This window comes from Copadichromis virginalis, linkage group LG23, assembly GCF_057382275.1.
Source record: "Copadichromis virginalis isolate Kocher_CV1m ecotype Utaka linkage group LG23, C_Virginalis_male_GT1.1, whole genome shotgun sequence".
Classification (NCBI taxonomy): Eukaryota; Metazoa; Chordata; class Actinopteri; order Cichliformes; family Cichlidae; genus Copadichromis; species Copadichromis virginalis.
In genome coordinates this window covers 6,978,617-6,999,012 of record NC_140639.1, presented here as the reverse complement: position 1 = coordinate 6,999,012, position 20,396 = coordinate 6,978,617, and the positions used below count along the sequence as shown (strand labels likewise).

The following is a 20,396-nucleotide window of genomic DNA, read 5'->3' as shown; positions in this document are numbered from 1 at the left end:
TTGATGAAGTCCATACCTCTATGTGACCCCTTAACGAAGGAGCCTTTGACCTAATTTCTCTGACTTTTGAACTATTTCCATCTCTGACACCTGTCGCATAGCTTTGCATAACACTTTTGCTTCACTCATCTCCCATTTGAAAGTGAACTTTTGAATGACACTAATGGGATGTGACAGTCAACATCCTGTCAACTTACTTCCAACTGTAAGACAACAAAACGTGTGGCATGTGGATAAGGGAGTGTGTGACTGCCTGACCAAATTAAAATCTGACTATGCCAGAAAAAATTAATAACTACGCGCGCGCACAATCCAATTTGAATGCATTATGTTGTCAACAAGCCGCTGGGGGAAAAGACAAGGGAGAAATTAGCCAGTGGACCACATGAGATAAGGCCTGTTAAATTTGTGCATGGCTAAGAGGCTGCTGCTTTCAGACAAGATTATGATTGAGTTGTTTTCATTATTATTATTATTATTATTATTATTATTTTTTTTTTTTTATGCGCGCACACACAAAAACACAACGGCACGAGGACTTTGAGTTTCACCGGATGGTCGGACGGTTTGCTCTCTGGACGTCTGGTTTTCTAAAGAGGGCAACACCTGCTGACGTCACCACTACAAATTGCCCATAGCCAACACACACACACACACACACACACACCACAAACTGGACTTTTGTGTGTGCAGAGCTGCAGTATACGCGCGGATGGAGAGTCAGAAAGGGAGGGCGCACAGAGCGAGACAGCATCAGTACAGCGCGGCAGTGAGCCACGGTCACACAGGGCTGAGTGAGCGCAGTGGAAGGACGCACTTTCAGTTGCACTCCTGAGGGAAAAACACGACTTGCCTGCTGGACGGTGGCGCACATCACTCAGACAAACACAGTCAAGGACACATGTGAGCCGAGTGCGTCTCCACGGAGAACATTTCGCGGACTCTGCGTTCAGGATTCAGGGATTTGTTTTAATTTAATTTAATTTTTTTTTTTTGCGTAAGTCATGGTATTTGTTTGGAAACTAAATAAACAATGCTCTCCGATGGAGTCGACTAATTCGCAAAGATGAGACTCGGAGGGGGCGATCGACAACATTCAATGGTTCTTTGGTCTCCTCAGGTGGGACAAAGTCCGATAAGCTGCACAAGTCTCACCCACTGAGCCTGAGAAGCGGTCACCTTCTGAAATGATGTCTGGTGGCGACGTGCGTGGTGCGCCAGCGTGCGTGTGAGTGACTGACCGATAGCCTTTCTGAGAAAGAGAGAAAGAGCCTGGATATAAACAGGAGCCGGGATTTCAGGCAGAGACAGCCAGATACTCACACCCATGCAGGATGCCCGGAGAGCGCCGGAGAGTCCTGGTCCAGCTCAGCCCGAGTTCATGACGCTCTGGGCGGCCTCGTCATGCGTCTCTTGCCCGAGCCCAGTGCCCAGTCCCTCCGACTCCTCTTCCTCTTTATCTTCGTGATGGGGGTGGCCCCTTCACCGGCTCTCACTGCCGGTTGCCCTGACAGATGCGTGTGCGACGACCAGCTGGTGGTCCAGTGCGCTGGCCAGGATCTTACCCAGTTTCCCAATGACCTCCCCCTGGCCACCCGGCAGCTCATAATCTCGAACAACCGCATCGGTGACCTACCGGCGCTGCAGCTCAACTACCTTTCCGATCTGGTCTATCTGGATTGTAGCAACAACTCACTGACAGAAATCTCCGAATCCACTTTCGGGAACTTGAGGAAACTCGCTTATCTGGACTTGTCATTCAACAACCTGCTGCAGATTGAGGACCGGACTTTCGGGCCCCTAGCGTCTCTGGTGATGCTCCGGCTGACGGATAACCCGAGTCTGGGGGAGATCCACCCGGATGCCTTTGCAGAGAACATGGCTCTGCAGGTGCTCGATGTGAGCCGGAACAACCTGACGACCCTCAACATTAGCAGCCTGATCGCTCTGCCTGCTCTGAGGTCTCTGGGGCTCAGCGGCAACCCATGGAGATGCGACTGTGACACAGAGGACCTCTGCCTTTGGCTGCAGATAGAGGGATACAAGTTCCAAGGTGAGGTTGTATGTATACACAAACGGGCATTTATGATGGTTTTAAACACTTAAAAAATGATAATGTATTTTTTACTTTTATATGGAACATAGCACAACACATAAATTGGTCCATATATGCATGTTTATTTTTCAGTTGGCAGCAGTCTTTTGTGAGGTGATCACTGTGCGTTTGGCTGCTCTTTCCTGGAAAAGAAACTACTCTTACTTTTAAGACCTAAAGGTTTCATCATTTGTGGATGGCTTAGCTCCTGATGATGGGCCACTTATTGCTCTCCTTTTATTCTGATATGTATACACACATATTTCCAACCTCCCCCAGGTGTGCACAGATGCACAGTCAGATGCTCTTTCTCTTTCTGAAAAGCACACACTCACAGAGAGAGAGAGAGGCTCCAGAGCTAAGAGTTTGACCTCAGAGTCAAAGTAATCTGAAGATTTTGTTCCCCTGCTGATCTCTGCAACACAGTCCCTCCAAACTGCCCTTCACGTCTCAGTAATACCTTGAGTTTACCCCAACAAATAAGCAGCCTCATGTTGTTCTTACCTGGAAGGCATCAGCACCTCGGCTGTAAAATCCCTTAAACACAGAGGAAGAATGACCCACGAAGAATTTGTGGACTTGTGACTTTCTCAGAGAGGACAAGCTCAGGTGATCTTTGCTCACAAAGGTTAATTGAGCTTAACTGTAAGCAGGTGAATTGGGTTATCGCTCGGGATAATGGATTGCTGTCTTACAGCTGGTGTTCATCCCATCAATGTCACCGCTTTGTTTATCTCAGTCCTGAAGGCAGAGATAATGCTAAGAGGATGATTGTGTCCTTTTGTACCTTTTTTTACTTTTTACTAACCTCCCCTGCTTGCACACACACACACACACACACACACACACACACACACACACACACACACACACACACACACACACACACACACACACACACAGACTTTAATGAACACACATGCAAACAAAGTGCCCACTTGGGTGTACTGGAGCTCACATTGTTGGGCCCCTCAGTCCAGATGGTTAATGATGATGCTCCAAAAAATTGGCCTCCTGTGCTCTTACTAAGGACAACACGTACATGTGTGAAGCGTGTGTGTTTGTCTGTGAGAGAGAGAGTGACTCACCCCACTTGCCCCAAACGCAATTTCATTGTTCTTGACAATGACAATAAATAAATAAATACTAAAAATACTAAATACACTTAGTGTGGAAGCTAGAGGTTAAGGGGGACCCTCAGGCCAGGACCCATAGGAAATTGAAGTATTAAGGGACACAGAGCTTTAGAGGAAGGCCACATAAAGACAACAAGTACCCAAAGTTGTTATCCACCTTTAGACATGCAGTTACTAAGAAAATCAGAACACATTTTCTAACCCGAGAGCTTCTGAACTGTAAGTGAAACAATCCAACACCCACAGCTGAGCCACTCTGCCTTAAAAACACTCACACCTGTAACAGTTAATAATTATGAAGTGACACTCATTCATCATCACACCGCTCTATAAAAGTTAGAAACGTGATCAGTGGAGTTCAGACTTTGTTCATTGAGAAACACATATCGCACATCCTCCATCGCTCAGGCTGACAAATCAAGTATGAACGTGGCATTCATAAACAAACACGTAACCAGTTTAACGAAGTGAACGGGGTCAAGCGAGCACGTGTGTGTGTTAGAGCATGTAGTTGTGTTTCTGTGGTCGTGAATGCCTCCTGATCAGACTGCAGGGCTGTGAGTCTAAAGCACAGAGACTCCAGCTGTCGCTACCTCTCAGTGTGAATATGAATCAGGTGCATGCAAGTGTGTATGCTTGTGAGAGTTCATCTTCAGACAGACACAATAACTAATTCAGGATTGTTTTCAGTTTTGCTGCTGATGATGTTTAAGGTTATAATACCTGGATTCAAACCAAATTTAGTTTGGTTTGATTGTTTTTGTGTTTCTGTTACAGATTTTGTGCTTTTTGTCGTTGTTAGGTATTTACATGCCCGTCATTTTTAAGAAAGTCACCCAGTTTTTCTTTTTGTTTGTGCTGGTTATGTGTGACTGACAAAGGCTGACATGACTTGACTCTGGCAGCCATAATAAAAGAGAGACAACAAGAGAGAGAGCGACAGAGTGATTGAACGAAGAGACACAAAGACAGAGTGGATGCGTTTCTTTAGTAAAGTCACGAAAAAAGCAAAAAGACAAACCGTCAGGAAAGTCTCTGTCACAGAGAACGAGTCTGAGCTAGAGGTGCAAGCAGTCGGGTTTTATGGTTGATGTTGTAAATTTCTTCCTGGTCAAGAAAGACTTCGAAAAAAAATGTTAGATAAAATGATATTTTCAGAAAGGGAAGCTTAATGTAATTGTGAAACAGCTGCTGTTATTAAAAAGGGTCTAAAATTAACCAAGAGAAAAGAAGTAAAGATACTTTTAGTTAATCATGTATAATATTTAGACTCTATATTGAAGGAGTTCTGTCATAATGGCGCTAGGCGTGGGGTTTGGCGCTGGGGGTTTCAGTTACAAGAGAACTGGAAGGAAGAAGACCAACAGCACCACCTGCAGATTTGCACCCCAGGAAATACTAATTTAATAAACCTTAATTATTTTGCAAATTGGTAGTTAAAGCACACAGACTCATTAGTGGCAAGGCAGAAGTGTGACAGATTAATTTCAATAGCTTATTTGACAAATCAGTCGCAGTGAGACACATTTGGTGAGTCGCTGGTTGCAACCCTGAGTGAGCCTTTCTCAGTGTAGATTGTCTCCGCAAGTGGCCCCCAGCTAGTTGTATTAATTAGTTATTTTTGCCTGGAGTGGTACTTTAATATGTTTTTTAGCTTTGTGACTGTAGTTGGCTTCTTTTATAAATATTATAATAAAGTAATATTTTAACAAATTTTGTGGGTTTTTGTGTGGTTTTTAACTTGTTTTCTTTTGTTGGAGCACTTATTTTTGAGTTATCGACTTGTACAAATAAAGTATTGAAATTCATCTGTCACACCTTTGCCTTGCCCGTAACAAGTCTGTGTGCTTTGGTTACTAATTGTTGATATAATTTGGGATTATTAGATTAATGTTTACTGAGCTGAAAAAATCCCCTGGTGGCGTTGTTGGTCTTCTTTCCTGCAGTTGTTTTGTAACTGCCCCCTGCCACAATGACAGACTTATCACTTAACTCAGCAGTTTCCTCAGCTCTGTGAAGCATTTTAGCATCTTTCAGCTATTTTGTTTTACATTCACTGATCACTTTATTAGGTGCACCTTGCTATTACTGCGTTGGACCACCTTACGTTTGCAAATATGCCGTACTTCTTCATGGGATAGATTCAACGAGGTGCTGGAAGCATTCCTGGGAGATTTTGGTCCATTTTGATATGACAGTGTCACACAGTTACTGCAGATTTGTCATGATAGTTGCACATTAATGCTGTCAATCTCCCGTTCCACCACATCCCAAAAGTGCTCTGTTGGATTGACATCTGGAAACTGTGGAGGTCATTTGAATATAGTGCATTGCCATGTTCAACAATCCATTTTGAAATGATTTGAACTTTGTGACATGGTGCATTTTTCTGCAGGAATCAGCCATCAGAACATAGGCACACTGTGGCAATAAAGAGATGGAGAGCAATGACTAGTCAGCAGCAATACTCAGGTAGGCTGTGGCAATGAAAGGATGCTGAGTTGGTACTAAAGGGGGGGGAAAGCGCGCCAAGAAGATTTCCCCAGCACTATTACACCACCAGCAGCCTGAACTGTTGAAACACGTCAAAACTAAGGCACGTGTTCATGTTTAGACTAAACTCTGACCCTACTGTCTGCAGGAGAAATTGAGTTATCAAACCAGGCATTTTCTAATTTTCTATTGCCCAATTTCGGTGAGTCGTGATGTCAATCATAGCCTCAGATTTCTGTTCTTAGATGATAGGCACGCCACCCAGTGTGGTCTTCTGCTGCTTCGAGGTCTGAAGTGCATTCCTCAGTTGTTGCAGGTGGTTATTTAAGATATTGTTCTCATGCTATAAACAGCAGTCTGTTCGTTCTCCTCTCGCTGGATATTTTCTCATTTTCAGGCCATTCTCTCGAAGCCCTAGAGATGGCTGTGTGGGGTAATGCCTGGAGATCAGTTTCAGTTCATTTTGCAGCAGTGAGTTGTAGAGAACCTGATATTTATAGAGCAAATGAATAAATCAGAGCTGAAAGGAAAAACAGTAAATGTCAGACTATCAGTAATCAGGTGGACAAGCGTGCAACTCCAATGTAAAAACAGCCAGTTGTTCGCTAATATGTTAGCCACATTCATCTAACAAAGCCACTTCTGGCATGTGTAAGCTGCACCCAAGAGAAAAAAATAATAAATGCAGTTTTAGGGAGAAACATGATATTCATGGAGAGAAAAATAACCTCAGTTTGTTACTTTGTTGTGTCGTGCACATAAAACGCTGTAGTGCGGAGACATTTGTCAGTCATGGACATAACTTCTTACATTACAGGCAAACTTCTCAGCAATAATAATAACTCATTCACTTTGCTGCACTTCACAGTGTGTCGGGTGTTGATTTTCTGCTTTTGGGACATGTGCTGTCTAATGATGCTGATGTTCACACGCCACGGTTTGCATGAAGTATTACATCCAGCAAAGAGGAAATGGGATTTTTTTCTGTTTATCTGTCAGTTTCACTAAAAGTGGAGTCTGGCTTAACATAGAAATTATTTAGATGTGGATACGGAAACTTTTTTACAGCTGCAAGACAGGGCAAGGTGCGAGAATATCCAAATCTTTGCAACCACGTATCAAACTGAAAAAACATAAAACAGAGCGATCACCTTGCTGCTCTGAAGAAGATATCAGAGAATAACCTGGATCCATGGACTTAATTCAGTTGAAGGTGTGCCGTCTCGGACTAGTCTTGTTTGTCATGGCAATAAATCAACAAGAAAAAGGTACGTTCAGGAAGATTTTTATATAACATTGTCTGTTTGGTCATGCGTTCCAACAACTCTGACTTACCTGTCATGCTCTGATCTCCATTCTCTATTATGAGTTGTCAGTACTCAGGGAATGTACTTTCCCTTGTCATAATAACATTTCAGCTTGTTAAATGCCTTGCTGTACTCACTGTAGGGTGATATTTGACAAGTGTCTCAGCTAAATACACAGACTTTGAGTGGCTTGTCCTGCCTTCGGGCTGGCAGAGCTTGTAGTGTTATGACTCCAGTGTTGGGGAAAGTATTTTCTGGCTGCTCATCAGTCCCCTGGATGGATGGGAGCCCAGAGGCAAAGAGCCAAGGCAGGGGGGCCACGCATGGGGCAAGAGTTAAATATTTATAAAATGAAAAAGACAAACAGAGGTCAGCCAGTTTAAAGATGTCACAGTGAAAGAAAGACATTAGGTTTCTCAGAAATTGCACCTGATTTTGACTTTAATGAAAGCGAATCTTTAATTACTGAAGAAATTAGATGAGATGAGAAGAGAGAGAACAGCTGAAGTAACACAGGAAAAGAAGAGAGGACAAAATGAGAAAGGACAGAAAGGGATAATAAATCGGGCAAAGAGATTAAAATGAACTTTGGGTACAGCAAGGAGAAATAAAACAAAAAAACAAAAACACACAGACTATTGAGGACTTACCAATCATCTATACCCCAGATCTGTCACTCAAACCCATTAAAACATTCATTATGACAAGGAGGCATCGATTCAATTTAATACAGGTAGATGATGCATTATTTATCAGCTGGAACCATTCCTCAGACCCATCTGGTGCAGAGAGGCATATCAAATTCAACTGGTCTCCTTCAATAGTGTAGCCTCTATGTATTTTTATGTCTCTGTGCATTTTACTGTGTGAGCTCGAACGCAGGATTGGTGTGATGCTTGTGTGGGTGTGTTTGTGATGTGATCACCTGAGGCACAGAAGGGAGATAGCACAGGTGTGTGAGTTCATGTGCATGACTGCGTTTACATGCTGCACGTATGTGCACGTGCGTGTGGCAAACCAAGCATGTAAGCCAAGAGAATGAAATTGGAAAAGAGAGCGGAGAGTGTGAAGATGACGGAGCAAAAAATAAAAAAAAACTCAGGGAAATAGGAGGATGTAGAAGATGAGGGAAACGGGGCTGAAGAGGAGAACAAATGCAAACGTGCTAGAGCGGGAATGAAAAGTGGAAGGTGATAAAGAGGGGGGCAGTGACAAGAGGTAGAGGAAAGAGAAGAGAGATGGAGCTGCTGCTATCTGACCTTCACTCTCTCTCTCTTTACTCATTCTCTGCCAAAGGAAGAAGGGATCATATGGAGAAATGATAGATAGGAGGATGGTGGTAATCTGACTAATGCCATATTTGAGAAGAGTGTGAAGGCGTGTGTTATTCAGCCCTAGTGGATGTGATGGAGAAAAGGTCAACTATTCTTAGTCTTCTTTGCCTTCCCCAGTATGATGCATTTAGCTGGCTAAACGGTGAGATATCCGAGCTTCGCCGTGAGGGGAGGGCCCCCAGAATGTCTTATGCTGGATTTTGTAGGCTTGTAATGAGCATGACTGGGAAAATTTGGAGATTTAAATATGTCTAGGCATTTTAGGTAAAGCAGTAAAAATCAAGTCTCTGTTTTCTAAATGGAAATTATAATGTATGCATCGTTCCTTATGTCTTATCTCGTGTAACTGTTATTTAAAGTACAGCAGAGTCTAAAGTCTTGATCCACTCCTCGTTTTTAAATATTTTCCTTTCAATGAGCCAGACTATCTCAAGCAATAGATCTCCAGGCTTTTTGAAGGGTTTTTCTTTCAAAATTGACTGACCAATTTCAGAAGAATGTTTTTTCTTTCCTTTTGCAACTTAACATCAACCTATGAATCATTCAACAATAAAAATGGGCCTACCTCATGAGCCAGTGTTGTGTCTACACAGTAGCAAATAACCTGTATTGAATTGTATCTGTAGGGACTTTATTATTTGCAGCCTGTTGCAAAAATACATTATTTGTTCCTTTTAAAAATACCAAAGAAAACACAAGCATACATTTATATTTTTCCACCAACAAGGTGATCCCGATAGAGCTATGTGAAAGGACCCAGAACGACTCAGATATGGCTGCTCTCAAAACTTTTATTTATTGTGCACTTTATTGTGTCTCTCTGTCACCTCGAACTCTGCTGCTGTCAGCTGCTTCAATCGCCTGCCTCCTTCCTCCGATCCTGCCGGCTACTGAAATAGGGAAGTCATCCACCACAGCTCCATCTTTATGGAGGTGCTTTCCAATACAGAACAAGCCAACTTTAGTAATTTCCATAGACTGTGAATGAAAGGTGGACATAGCCATACAGTGTGTGCAAAGCCCTTTTTCTGAACCCTTGATGTGACCCTTTTGATACCAGATATCTACAGCGCAGTATGGATCTTTAACATGCTTCTTGTCAGTACTGGGGCCCGTGATTTACAAAATTAACATAATTTTATATTCAGAAAGACTTAAAGTTAGTGAGTGGTGCCATAAAATCACTGAAGCAGTGGGGTGGTTTTCTCTTAGACTTCTATACAATGTGATTTAACAGATGTCTACTCTACTAATCATTAGAAAGAATTCAGGTTTTACGCCAAGATGGCGTTACTTTACAGAACCTATGCACACTCTATGATGTTGCCTCTGAGTACAAATCTGAGACATCAAAACAACACTGGTGAATTGCAGTGATGGTTCCGGAACAATTTTATTATCATAATATACAAATAACACAACAAATAACACAGTGATATCTGATAGTAAATCTGCAGGTTTTGCAGTATGGTCTAATTTTCACAAATCCCTGAATGAATGATAGTATGTATTAAGGACATTATTGTCCACTGTAATCTTATTGATTCATAAATAATTCTTCAAATTCTGTTCTTAGTACTCTTCCTCCACCTGGAGGTCAGAGGTCATAAAGGCAACAGAGAAGAATGGGTTGTCAGAGACGTATCATCAGGGTAGCTGATTAAAGGCTTCAGTCAAGGTGTCTGGTTGAATAGTGGCCTCCACTAAGCGTGTAAACACACAGAAATATGTAAAACAGACTTAAGTTAATTCTCTGTGATTGAAGGTATTAGAGGCTGCTCGTATCTACGGCTTCCACATGTACAGGACCAAAACTGTACTAATTACCATGTGCACTGGCGTAATTAATCTGTTTATAAATAGCTCCGCTCCTGTTTCACAGGATAGCATCTCTGCCCCTGCAGGGTAATAGCTCAGAGATCTGATCATACATGTGTGTAATGTGAACATACTGTAAATGCACACATGAGCTTAAAATGCAGACCTGCATCTTAAGGTCCTTTAAACTACAGGCCTCTCTTGTTTTGTGTGCATCCGCTGCTCGTTGCCGTCTTATGCGAGTGAGCATCAGAGACTAGTGAACAAGTTAGAGTGAAGTCAACGAGTCAACAGCATTTTTCAGCAGCATCTCATCCCCACATTAGCAACACCTCCGGGGAAGCAATGAGCCCGCTTTCCTGTCAACACCGAGCCTGGAATCTACCCAGCTGATGATTAGACACTGAGACTGTATCACCCAGGCTCAGTGACTGACACTCACAAACACTCATGACCTCTGATTACAGATGCATATGCACACACATACACTGCTTATAGTCACTGGATTGCTATATTGTGCACTCTTTCAAATAAAACAGGAAGTCTTCGTTCCCATTCACAATTCCTGGAAAGTTCTGCTTGATCTGAGGCTTTTAGAGAGGTGCTTACTCGTGTCTTGGGCTTGTGTGCCTTTATATCCGCTTGTCTATTTTAAAAAGTAAGGTGTTACATGATTGACTGCTTATGTTTATTTCCTCCTGTGATATTTTTATCCTTATAAGCACTGGCCAGGTGTCAGTGAGCTGCAGGGATTTGTGTCCGGTCATTAGCACACTGACATAACACGGTGACATTATGGCATGCACAGCAGACATAATTGGGTAAAAGGTACAAAAAAACAGGCAGGTGTACACCATGCAGGAAACCAAGAACCAGACAGCAATAACATTTTACCGACTGCATATTGCAGAATCTAAGTGTAGGGCAATATGAAACCACCTGGTTCAGGCCACACTACGTCATAATGAGTGTGTATGCCTTGCCCTGCAGCTTGTTTAAGGTGTGTTTGAAAAATGGGGAAACTGCAGTGCAGTGAGCATGCAAACTGTCAATTTTTCGAGGCTGCAGTAACTGTCCTGAAACTGCTGGAATTAGACTGCACTCAAACTACTCTGCAGGAACAAATAGCGCAGGCACACATCTCTTTATCTTTGTGCTCCACACTCGCTCTCTGCTCTCTCCGAGCCTTTCTCATGCACATCCACACAGTCCTTAACCTGAAAATACCCCTGGTTTAGCTCTCGGGGTATTTGTTTCATTTTGCAGAATTGTATAAGAGCTGCACCTACTGAGAAGTTTTAATGAGACAATGAGCAGGTTAACTGCACAGGCAAATGGAAAGAAGAGCAAATGTTAGCACAAGTTTGCAAGTAACACCCTTTTATACACATTTAAGTTTTCAAAAAGGTGTGCTTAAAATGAATTAGCACCTGTACTGAATGGGTACTATAACTGGACATTTAATGAAACAGTCTTCAGATTAGATATTAACCGGAGAGAATGGCTACAATGCCTAAAATGCTGGACTTTAAACAAGAAAATAACAGTTTTAACTACATTCACCAAAAGTACCAGTGCATATCTTATTAAAGACAAAATTCAGTGAAAAATAGCGACTGTGAAAAACAGGGACAACTACTGAAAATGTCAAGGGCATGCTGCCAGAGTGATGGCTGAGTGATGGGATGAGTGAGAAAACAGTGAGTGACAAGGAAACAGACGGTGAAGAGAGACTGAACACAGAGTGAATCATCCAGGCTGCCACCTTTTCCTGTATTCTGCAGTAATACTCACATTATTTTCTCTTATCTGGGATTGGAAGCGGCAGTGAATTATCTCCAAAGCGTAGCCACAAGTGTGCAGGATAAATGTATTTGTGGGCGGGAATTCAGACGTCTTCCTGTTGAACGACACAGAACCAACTGGTAAATGGCCTGTATTTGTATAGTGCTTTACTGGTCCCTAAGGACCCCAAAGCGCTTTACACAACCAGTCATCCACCCATTCACACATTGGTGATGGCAAGCTACATTGTAGCCACAGCCACCCTGGGGCGCACCGACAGAGGCCTTCTCCTGTAATCCGTTCCTATTACCCGTTGTATTCTAAAAGTTATTTCCTTATTACTCCCTTCCCTCCACCTGTGGCTTATCCTTTTTCTCTCCTCGTCTGTGTTTAGCCATTACTCGATCTTATCGTGTTCATCTCCTGCATGCCTCTCATCCATTTGGGGATCCTCTGCATTTTTATTTATCTCATTGTTTACTTATTTGACTCACTGCTCGACTTTGGTAAATCCTGCTCAACTCTGCAGTGCTTTTTGTGGTCATGTTCTTCCAAAATTTGCATTAAATTTACACCTTTCTTGTTTAACATCAGGCTTTGTGTGTGCTTTTGACAGAAGCCCTTACACATGACACCTGCCCAGCTCACACCATGTTACAGTCTAAAACTCTTAACTCTTTAGATTAAATACAACAGGCTACATACACTCGCTGGTCACTTTACACCCATGATGCACATCTCCTATTAGTCTATTGGATTGATATCTGATTATTGTGGGCTAATTTTCATGTTCAGAAACCAGTTTGAGATGATTGAACTTTGTGACATGGAGGGTTTTTCTGCTGGAAGAAGCCACTGGTGCGGTCATAAATAGATCAGGAGTCTCTTTAATTATTTGACTGATTCATTATAATCTGGGTGTTACAAGGGCATACAGCCAGTTTGTGGGAGTCAAAATTCTGGCTAGGTCATAGGGGATCAAATATTTACTTCACTCAATAACCTGCAAATTAATTTTTAACTTTTATGTTTTTTCTTCAAGGGCAGCACGGTGGCACGGTGGTTAGCACTGTTGCCACACAGCAAGAAGGTCCTGAGTTCAATTCCACCATCAGGCCGGGGTCTTTCTGTGTGGAGTTTGCATGTTCTCCCCGTGTCTGCGTGGGTTCCCTCCGGGTACTCCGGCTTCCTCCCACCGTCCAAAGACATGCAGTTTGTGGGGATAGGTTAATTGGATAATCCAAATTGCCACTAGGTGTGAATGTGAGTGCGAATGGTTGTCTGTCCTTGTGTGTTAGCCCTGCGACAGACTGGCGACCTGTCCAGGGTGTACCCCGCCTCTCGCCCTATGACAGCTGGGATAGGCTCCAGCGCCCCCTGCGACCCTGAAAAGGATAAGCGGTAGCGAATGGATGGATGTTTTTTCTTTTGACTTTTTTGGTTGATATTTTGCCTCTCTCCATTAAAATGAAACAGGGGGTCAAAGAATTATTTACCCCACTGTATGTCTTGTGCTAGGATGAACTCATTAAGTTCCTATGCTTGCTCATTTTAATTAAATGCAATACAGTTTTCTTCCATTTAATGCTAATTCACAAGCACTAACTCATGGCACTTTGCAAGTAAAAAACTAAAACTTACCAAGTGTTTATGAAAAAAGTGCAGATCCAGGTTACTATTACTGCCAGTAAATCTTATTGATCTGTATCATATGATCCTTTTGTCAATGGTCAGTTCTCATTTTGTGTTTTAATCAATGAGAAAAGGGCTGCTTTTCATACAAAATCAATTGGAAGACAATAAAGAGAGTCATGTGAATTGAATATGTTTTCCCAAAGTAAGACTTAACTTTTGCTTCTGTCAGGCTGCCTGATTATTGTTAACTTCACAGCTAACACTAAATAACAGGAACATGGTGGATGCATCGTACTTTCATGCTTATCTATTGTTTAAATATTAGAGTTTTCTGTTGAAAGATTGTTTTAGTGTGAGACAGTGTTCTTGTTTGTTCACTTTGCTCAGACGCACACAGAGGAATACAAGTGGAGCACGCTCAATCGGCATACTGCCTTTCATCACACTTTAGAGAAGAACAGGCAGCAGTACCATGCAGCCAAGAACTGTGACCAGAGTTTGAATTGTTACAAGACACATGAAATGTTGACGGAAGAAGAACAAACGAGACCCCAATACCCCGAGGGACCTGTTTGCTGTTGTGAGTCTGCACAGCCTCTGATTGCACCTCACTGTTCCAGCATCCGGTTACGAATGTTACATTGCAAGAGAGAAAAGAAAACACCTCACTGCATATACGCAGGAAAACAAATCCTCACACCAGCCTCGAGGCAAGATTGGCAAGGTAATGAGACAGAGCAGACCAGCTAGCTGTGCCAGAAACAGTGGAAGACGATGACAGAGGGACAGCCACGAACAGTGAAGACACATAAGGAAGTTTAGTGCAGTTTTCCAACATATGAAGACCTTTCAACATAAATAAGGTAACATGGATAAAAGATTAGTGACAAGCAGATTAAAATAATAAAATAAAAACAGAACTGACCTTCCATACTTCCTCCACAGATTATTTTGTCCTGAGCTGTCCTCAGGCTCCTGCTGCAGCCCTTCCAACGATACTAAGAGGCAGAATTTCTCAAGCATGTCTTGGGTCTTCTCCCAGTTAGAAATGCCTGAAAAACCTTACTTAGTAGATATCGGGATCCCAAAGGGTAGTCAGACCTTTATCCATGGAGCTCGGCTGGATGCAGCCCAAACAAGTGGGTCCATCGCCTGTAGATGTGCCATTGTGGCCTGCTGCATTGTGGCTTGGGCAGCAGTTAAAGGAGGCAGCAATGGTGATCTTATCCCTTGGGTTCACAGACAGCCTATTTAAGGCCTATATAGATTTTGTATTGTAATAGTGAATTACTGAATGACATCAAAAATCCTTTGCAACAAACAAAGGCCATGATTCATTTCAATCAGGTGTCGCCTTTAGTGTCTTAGTGGAGAACAATCCTCGAAGAGCCAGTAAAGTCTTGTTTGGGTGGGTTTAAAGAGCCCTGTCCCTGCTTTCTCCAGGACTTTCTGATAACTAATTTCCACAAAGGAGAAATATAAAAGAATTTCTTCATTACATTCAGGAATGCGCCTGTTTTACTTTCACATTTCCAGCAGTAAATTTCATCCGTCGGTCCAATTTTGGCCTATTAACTTACAGACACTCTAAGGTTAATGCCATTTACAAAACTACCAGTGCGGTAAAATACAAACAGCATAATTTCTGTGTCTAATAATAAAGTATATAATCTTGCCCTTTGTGTTGCCCACTGAACAATCGGCATTAACCACTGTATTTGTCCCCTCTCAGTATTCTCTCCCAGCTTTTTAAATCAGGTCTCTTTTTCATGCCGATCACTTCTACGATTACTTCTAAAAGGGAAGCGAGCAGAGACAAGAGAGGGGCGATGTAAAATCTCTGTGCGTCTATTTTCTGATTGACTGTCAAAGATGGATAAAGAAAAAAGGTGTTACATGCAGAATATGTTCCAGTTTATCCTCAGTTGTTTATTTGCCACTGAAAAATTGTGCACCTCTGACAACTAATCCTGTTTTATGGTGTTAAATACTAACTCAGTGACCTCATACTCTCAGCACTCACATGGACAGCTGTTAAAAAGAAAAAACATCAAAGCTATTTGGTTACAGAAGAATACCAATCCATCACTTGACACATGCAGCAGACTTGACACAACATCAGCTCAACTCTTCTTCTCAAAAGTGGGAGAAAGCCCCCGGGGAGGTGATAAGCAACGCTGTATTGATCAAAAACATAAAACCACTGCAGATATATGTGTTGTGAAAGTTCTCCCGAGCAGGTTTGGGAAACCTTTTTCAAAACACCAAGTTTGCTTTGTTTGATTCCACTTTTCTTACCACCAGTATAATGTGTCTCGTGGTTATCTTGGGCAGAATAAAACACTTTAGGTTTGAGGTTCATTTGGGCGTCCTTCTAGTTCTTACTTCAAACTGCTGCTTCTGCAAATCCCTGGCAAGTAGATCATATCCAGTCATTCTGTTCCCATTGCTCATTTCCATGTCCAGACCTTTGGCTTCATTGGTAGATGACTGCAGTTTAATTAACACTGTTAACAGCAATAATACATCAGAGGAATGGAGCGCCAGAGACTTCGCTCATATTCTATGTTCTGTCTATCTTGTGATTCCTATTTAGTGTGTGCATACACTCTTTCTCTGTGCATTTGTTTGCATTTTTCTTCCTCCGTCCCTGTTTTGTGCCGTTATCTTTCTCTCGGTTTTTAAAAGTGCTCATCTCGATTTGTCCGTCTATCTCTTTTTCGGTCTCTCATCTCTCTCGTTTTCCCCCAGCTTGGAATAAAGAAAAAGAAAAAGCAAAACAAACACACAAGCTCGTTCCCTTTATGTAGACAAATGCAATCAAGCATGCAGGGAGGGTGGGAATGAAGAAGCATGGGAATTAGCCGTGCTTCTAAAGTAAGATGAACTGATAGGAAACAGCGCATACTGTTCTTGTTTCTGATTACACTACTAGATGCATGCAGAGCGAGTCCCTCTACCCTCCATCCTCTCTCTTGTTAGCGCTGTGTTCATATTAATTGATATACACGAGGGTACTGTATATGCTAATGCAAATTCACTGTAGCAGAATGAACTGATTCAAGGAGGCTAGGACAAGCACGGACAAAGAGATTGGGACCTATCTGGCTTCAGTAGTTGACCCTAACCTTTGACCTCTCTTTTGTTAAATCTCAAACCCCATAAATACGTCATTTACTGTTTTAAAAGTGTCAGTGTTTCTGCTTTACTGTGTGGATGACAGTTACTCCGGCTGATTATCATTTTCCCATTACGAGCAGCAGATGTTTTGTCAGAGAAAACACTCCTTATCTTCTCACCAGTGCATAGTGATTTGCTGGTGTATAATGATGTACACGAGCGTAGGGGAGCGTTTATGTGCCCCAGGCTTGCAGGAAATCTGTTGTGTCTCTCGGGATCCTTTATCACAAAGGTTATCAGTGCATTTTTAAAAGCTGTTTGTTTGGATCCTGGCGTTTGATGTTTGCATACCTTTTTCTCCTGAGTAATTACATTTTTTCCCCTTTTCTCTCCCGATACTCTGCCCTTCATCCTCAACCACACACTGATTATTCTCTGCCACTGCTCTCTTTTATGATATGTCTTTCCTCATTAATCTCCTCTCTCATTACTCCTCCACTCTCTTTTTTCTTTTTCTTTCTCTCCTCACCTCCAGATGAGGGCCAGACAGTTTGCCACAACCCTCCGGAGCTGGCTGGCCAGCGGTTGGCGGAGGTCGGCATGCAGTTGCGGGCAGATTGCCACCAAGGCCTGGGCTACTGGGACTACCTCTTCTTCATCGCCATCGGCTTTGTCATCTTCTCGGCCGGTACGGTGTCGGCTTGGGTGATGGGCGTGCTAATGGTGCTGTACGAACGCTACAGCAAGCGAAAGAGCGAGGAACTGGACAGCGATGACGAGGACGAAAGGGGAGGGATGGGTGGAGGTGGGGGAGGTGGAGGGGGAGGTGGGAACCAGGGGAATGGTGATCTGAGCAAGCCTGGCATGCAAGTGTGACAGACTGATGTGAAACAACATTGGAAGAGGAAGAAAGAAAAGACAGAGAGGAGCAACTTGAAGTGATGAGAGGAGTCTGAGACCAAAGGCTCTGCTATGAACTAAGATCTGCCTGTCTCTCTTTGTTACAGATTTAGATATTGCAATATGCTCCTTAACATATAAGAAAGTGAGTGTGTATGCGTGCGTGTCTGCGCGCGCGTGTGTGAGTGTGTGTCTGCGAGAGAGAAAGAGAGACAGACAGAGACAGCAATAAGGATGACTATGCCTTCACTTCAGGAGAAACAGAATGACCTCTGAGATTATTGAGAGCAATAACCCCCCCACCACCACCACCCCACACACACACACACACACACACACACACACACACACACACATACAAACAAACATACACACACACTTTGCACAGATAGTCTACGGAGCTGCTGGTTTCTCTGAGTGGGTGGATGTACCTTTATACTATATGTAAAGTACTCTTCAGTAACACCCAGTAAAACAAGACACGTGAGTGACGCATTCAAACACACACACACACACACACACACACACACACACACACACACACACACACACACACACAGTATAATCATACAAAATACATAAGAAGGTACTGGGAGTCACAACGAGAGCTTTGCCTTATCTCCAAAGTTAAAGGGGGATCTAGTTTCGTATTTAAATGTGATTTTCCTGAAAGCCTTAAGGCAACTCACTTGAAATATTCTACAGTCACCGCTGTTTCCTATAGACAGAATATGTCCACAGAGAACAAACACATTTTGGGTCATAACAGATCGAACAATGTCAGAGACTGTCAAAATAATGTGAATGTACAAAAAAAGAACAAAGAGGTGGTCCAACTAAGCTTGCCGTGTTACTCTTAACATTAAAAGGCACCCTGTGGAGCTGTCTAAGTGGTAAATGGTGCTATGGAGCAACATTTTCTTTGGGGCGTTTGTCAGTTTTGCTGTACTGACTGACAGGTTTCTAGTTATCAATGCATGCCGATGTCTTAAGTCGGCAGGTATTTATATAAGTATTTATATAAGCCTAGAGGATAGATGCAAATGAATTTATTTGAATGTAAAAAAACAACTCCCTTTGTTGACAAGAAAACTGCACAGGGTGCCTTTACAAAGCAACTTAACACCAGCTGAAAATCAGACTTTGTGGTTACTATATCCAGACAGTAATGCAAATTTGTTGCACACTTTTTTCCTGAATTCCTGACCAGAGACCTTTTGGAGTGTTGGGACCAAAAATGTCTGCAAGAATCTGAAACACTTGTGACATCTTGAGAATGAGTTTCCACAACATATCCTTGATGTTGACCTAAAGAAAAGAAAAGAAAAGACAGATTAAAAGATGTTAAAGTGAAATCACACAAGCTGTAAAAGACAGAACAGTTTTGACCCTTTTAAAAAGTACTACTCAAACATTCTGGGAAATGTGCTGAATTAATGGTGTTAATTTCACCTATTTATTTAAAGGTAGCTACAGTTTCCCCAGTATTTCACAAAAATCTGATGTTGTCATTTCCTGCTGTTTCTTACTAGAGCGGATGGTTCACTCGACATTTAAAGACGTGCTTTTACGTGCCGTTGCCCCAACGTCTCCAACTCAGATAGGGGCCGTGCAGAACAGTGACTGAGGTGCTTTTCAGCCTGATGTTAAGTTGCTCCCAAAGCTCGTTTCTCTGTAATAACAGATAGGAGAAGTCTACCTATAGTGACACTAAGTGACTGTCAAATCTCATGTTTACTATGTGTATGTCTGACTTCATGTTTCTGTGTGCACAGTACATGGTTTGCCACACCGTGGGTCGCGCTGCAGTAGTTGCTTGCCGTAGTCTCCATCTTGCTATTGTGCTTGTGGGAGAAGTTTGTCTTTCTCTTTGTGGCAGGATGCCTGTTGTGAAAGTTAGACAGTGTTTGTCAGGCTTTCACCCAGGAAGTCTGTAGTTTGAGCCAAGTATTCAATTATTATTTTAAACTTAAAGTCAAAGTTTAATTAGTTGCATTTGAGAAAAGATGCTTTTGGTGGTTAAAGTACACATTGCCACAACATTAGCCACTTCTTAAGCTGTTTTCACACATGCACTGCAGCCCTCAGTTTTAACCCTGTCACATCAATCACTATACGCTAACTTGTGTGTCTGTGTGATGTCCAATTGCACACGTGAGAAAAGCGTAGGCAACTGCATGGTGAATTGACCGCGAGCAAGTTGATCTGCTGCTTCGTGCACGCTCTACCCTCATAGCACCTAAGGCTAATCTGCACAGAGTATTCCTCTGTAGTAAGAATTATTTCCTACATGTAAGAAAAGGCAGCTTTGGACAATGTCCCGACCTGATTCTTTGTGTGCACGTGTGAAAATGGCTTTTGAAAGCCCTGAAGCCAAACTTCTCCCGTGCTCTGTAGTTGTAGAAGTGGGGCAGGTTCATGGTGGCTGCACATGAAGACAGCACCAGGGTGATTGACTCAGTTGTACATCCACGGATGACTCTGCTTTATGTGGCTAGACATATCACTTAGTTGACCCCATATCACGTACGCAGATGGGCTGCAGCCCAGAGGTGTGGACTCGAGTCACATGACTTGGACTCGAGTCAGACTCGAGTCATTAATTTTATGACTTTAGACTTGACTTGAAAAAATGTTCTAAGACTTGTGACTTGACTTGGACTTTTACACCAATGACTTGGGACTTGAATTGGACTTGAACCGGTTTACTTGAAAAGACTTGATATTTTACCCCAAATATAAAATTTAACATGCATAATAGAGATTGAAAATG

At 42.5% G+C, this 20,396-nt stretch overlaps 1 protein-coding gene across 1 annotated transcript; it reads left to right on the top strand.

The window, feature by feature from the left end:
- The first annotated feature begins 1,073 nt into the window (after positions 1 to 1,073).
- Positions 1,074 to 17,929, top strand: lrrc52 (leucine rich repeat containing 52). The gene is made up of 2 exons (XM_085449129.1): positions 1,074 to 2,053; positions 17,259 to 17,929. The coding sequence occupies exons 1-2, from the start codon at positions 1,405 to 1,407 to the stop codon at positions 17,597 to 17,599; spliced, it is 990 nt and encodes a 329-aa protein (XP_085305255.1). The 5' UTR covers positions 1,074 to 1,404; the 3' UTR covers positions 17,600 to 17,929.
- Positions 17,930 to 20,396: the final 2,467 nt, after the last annotated feature.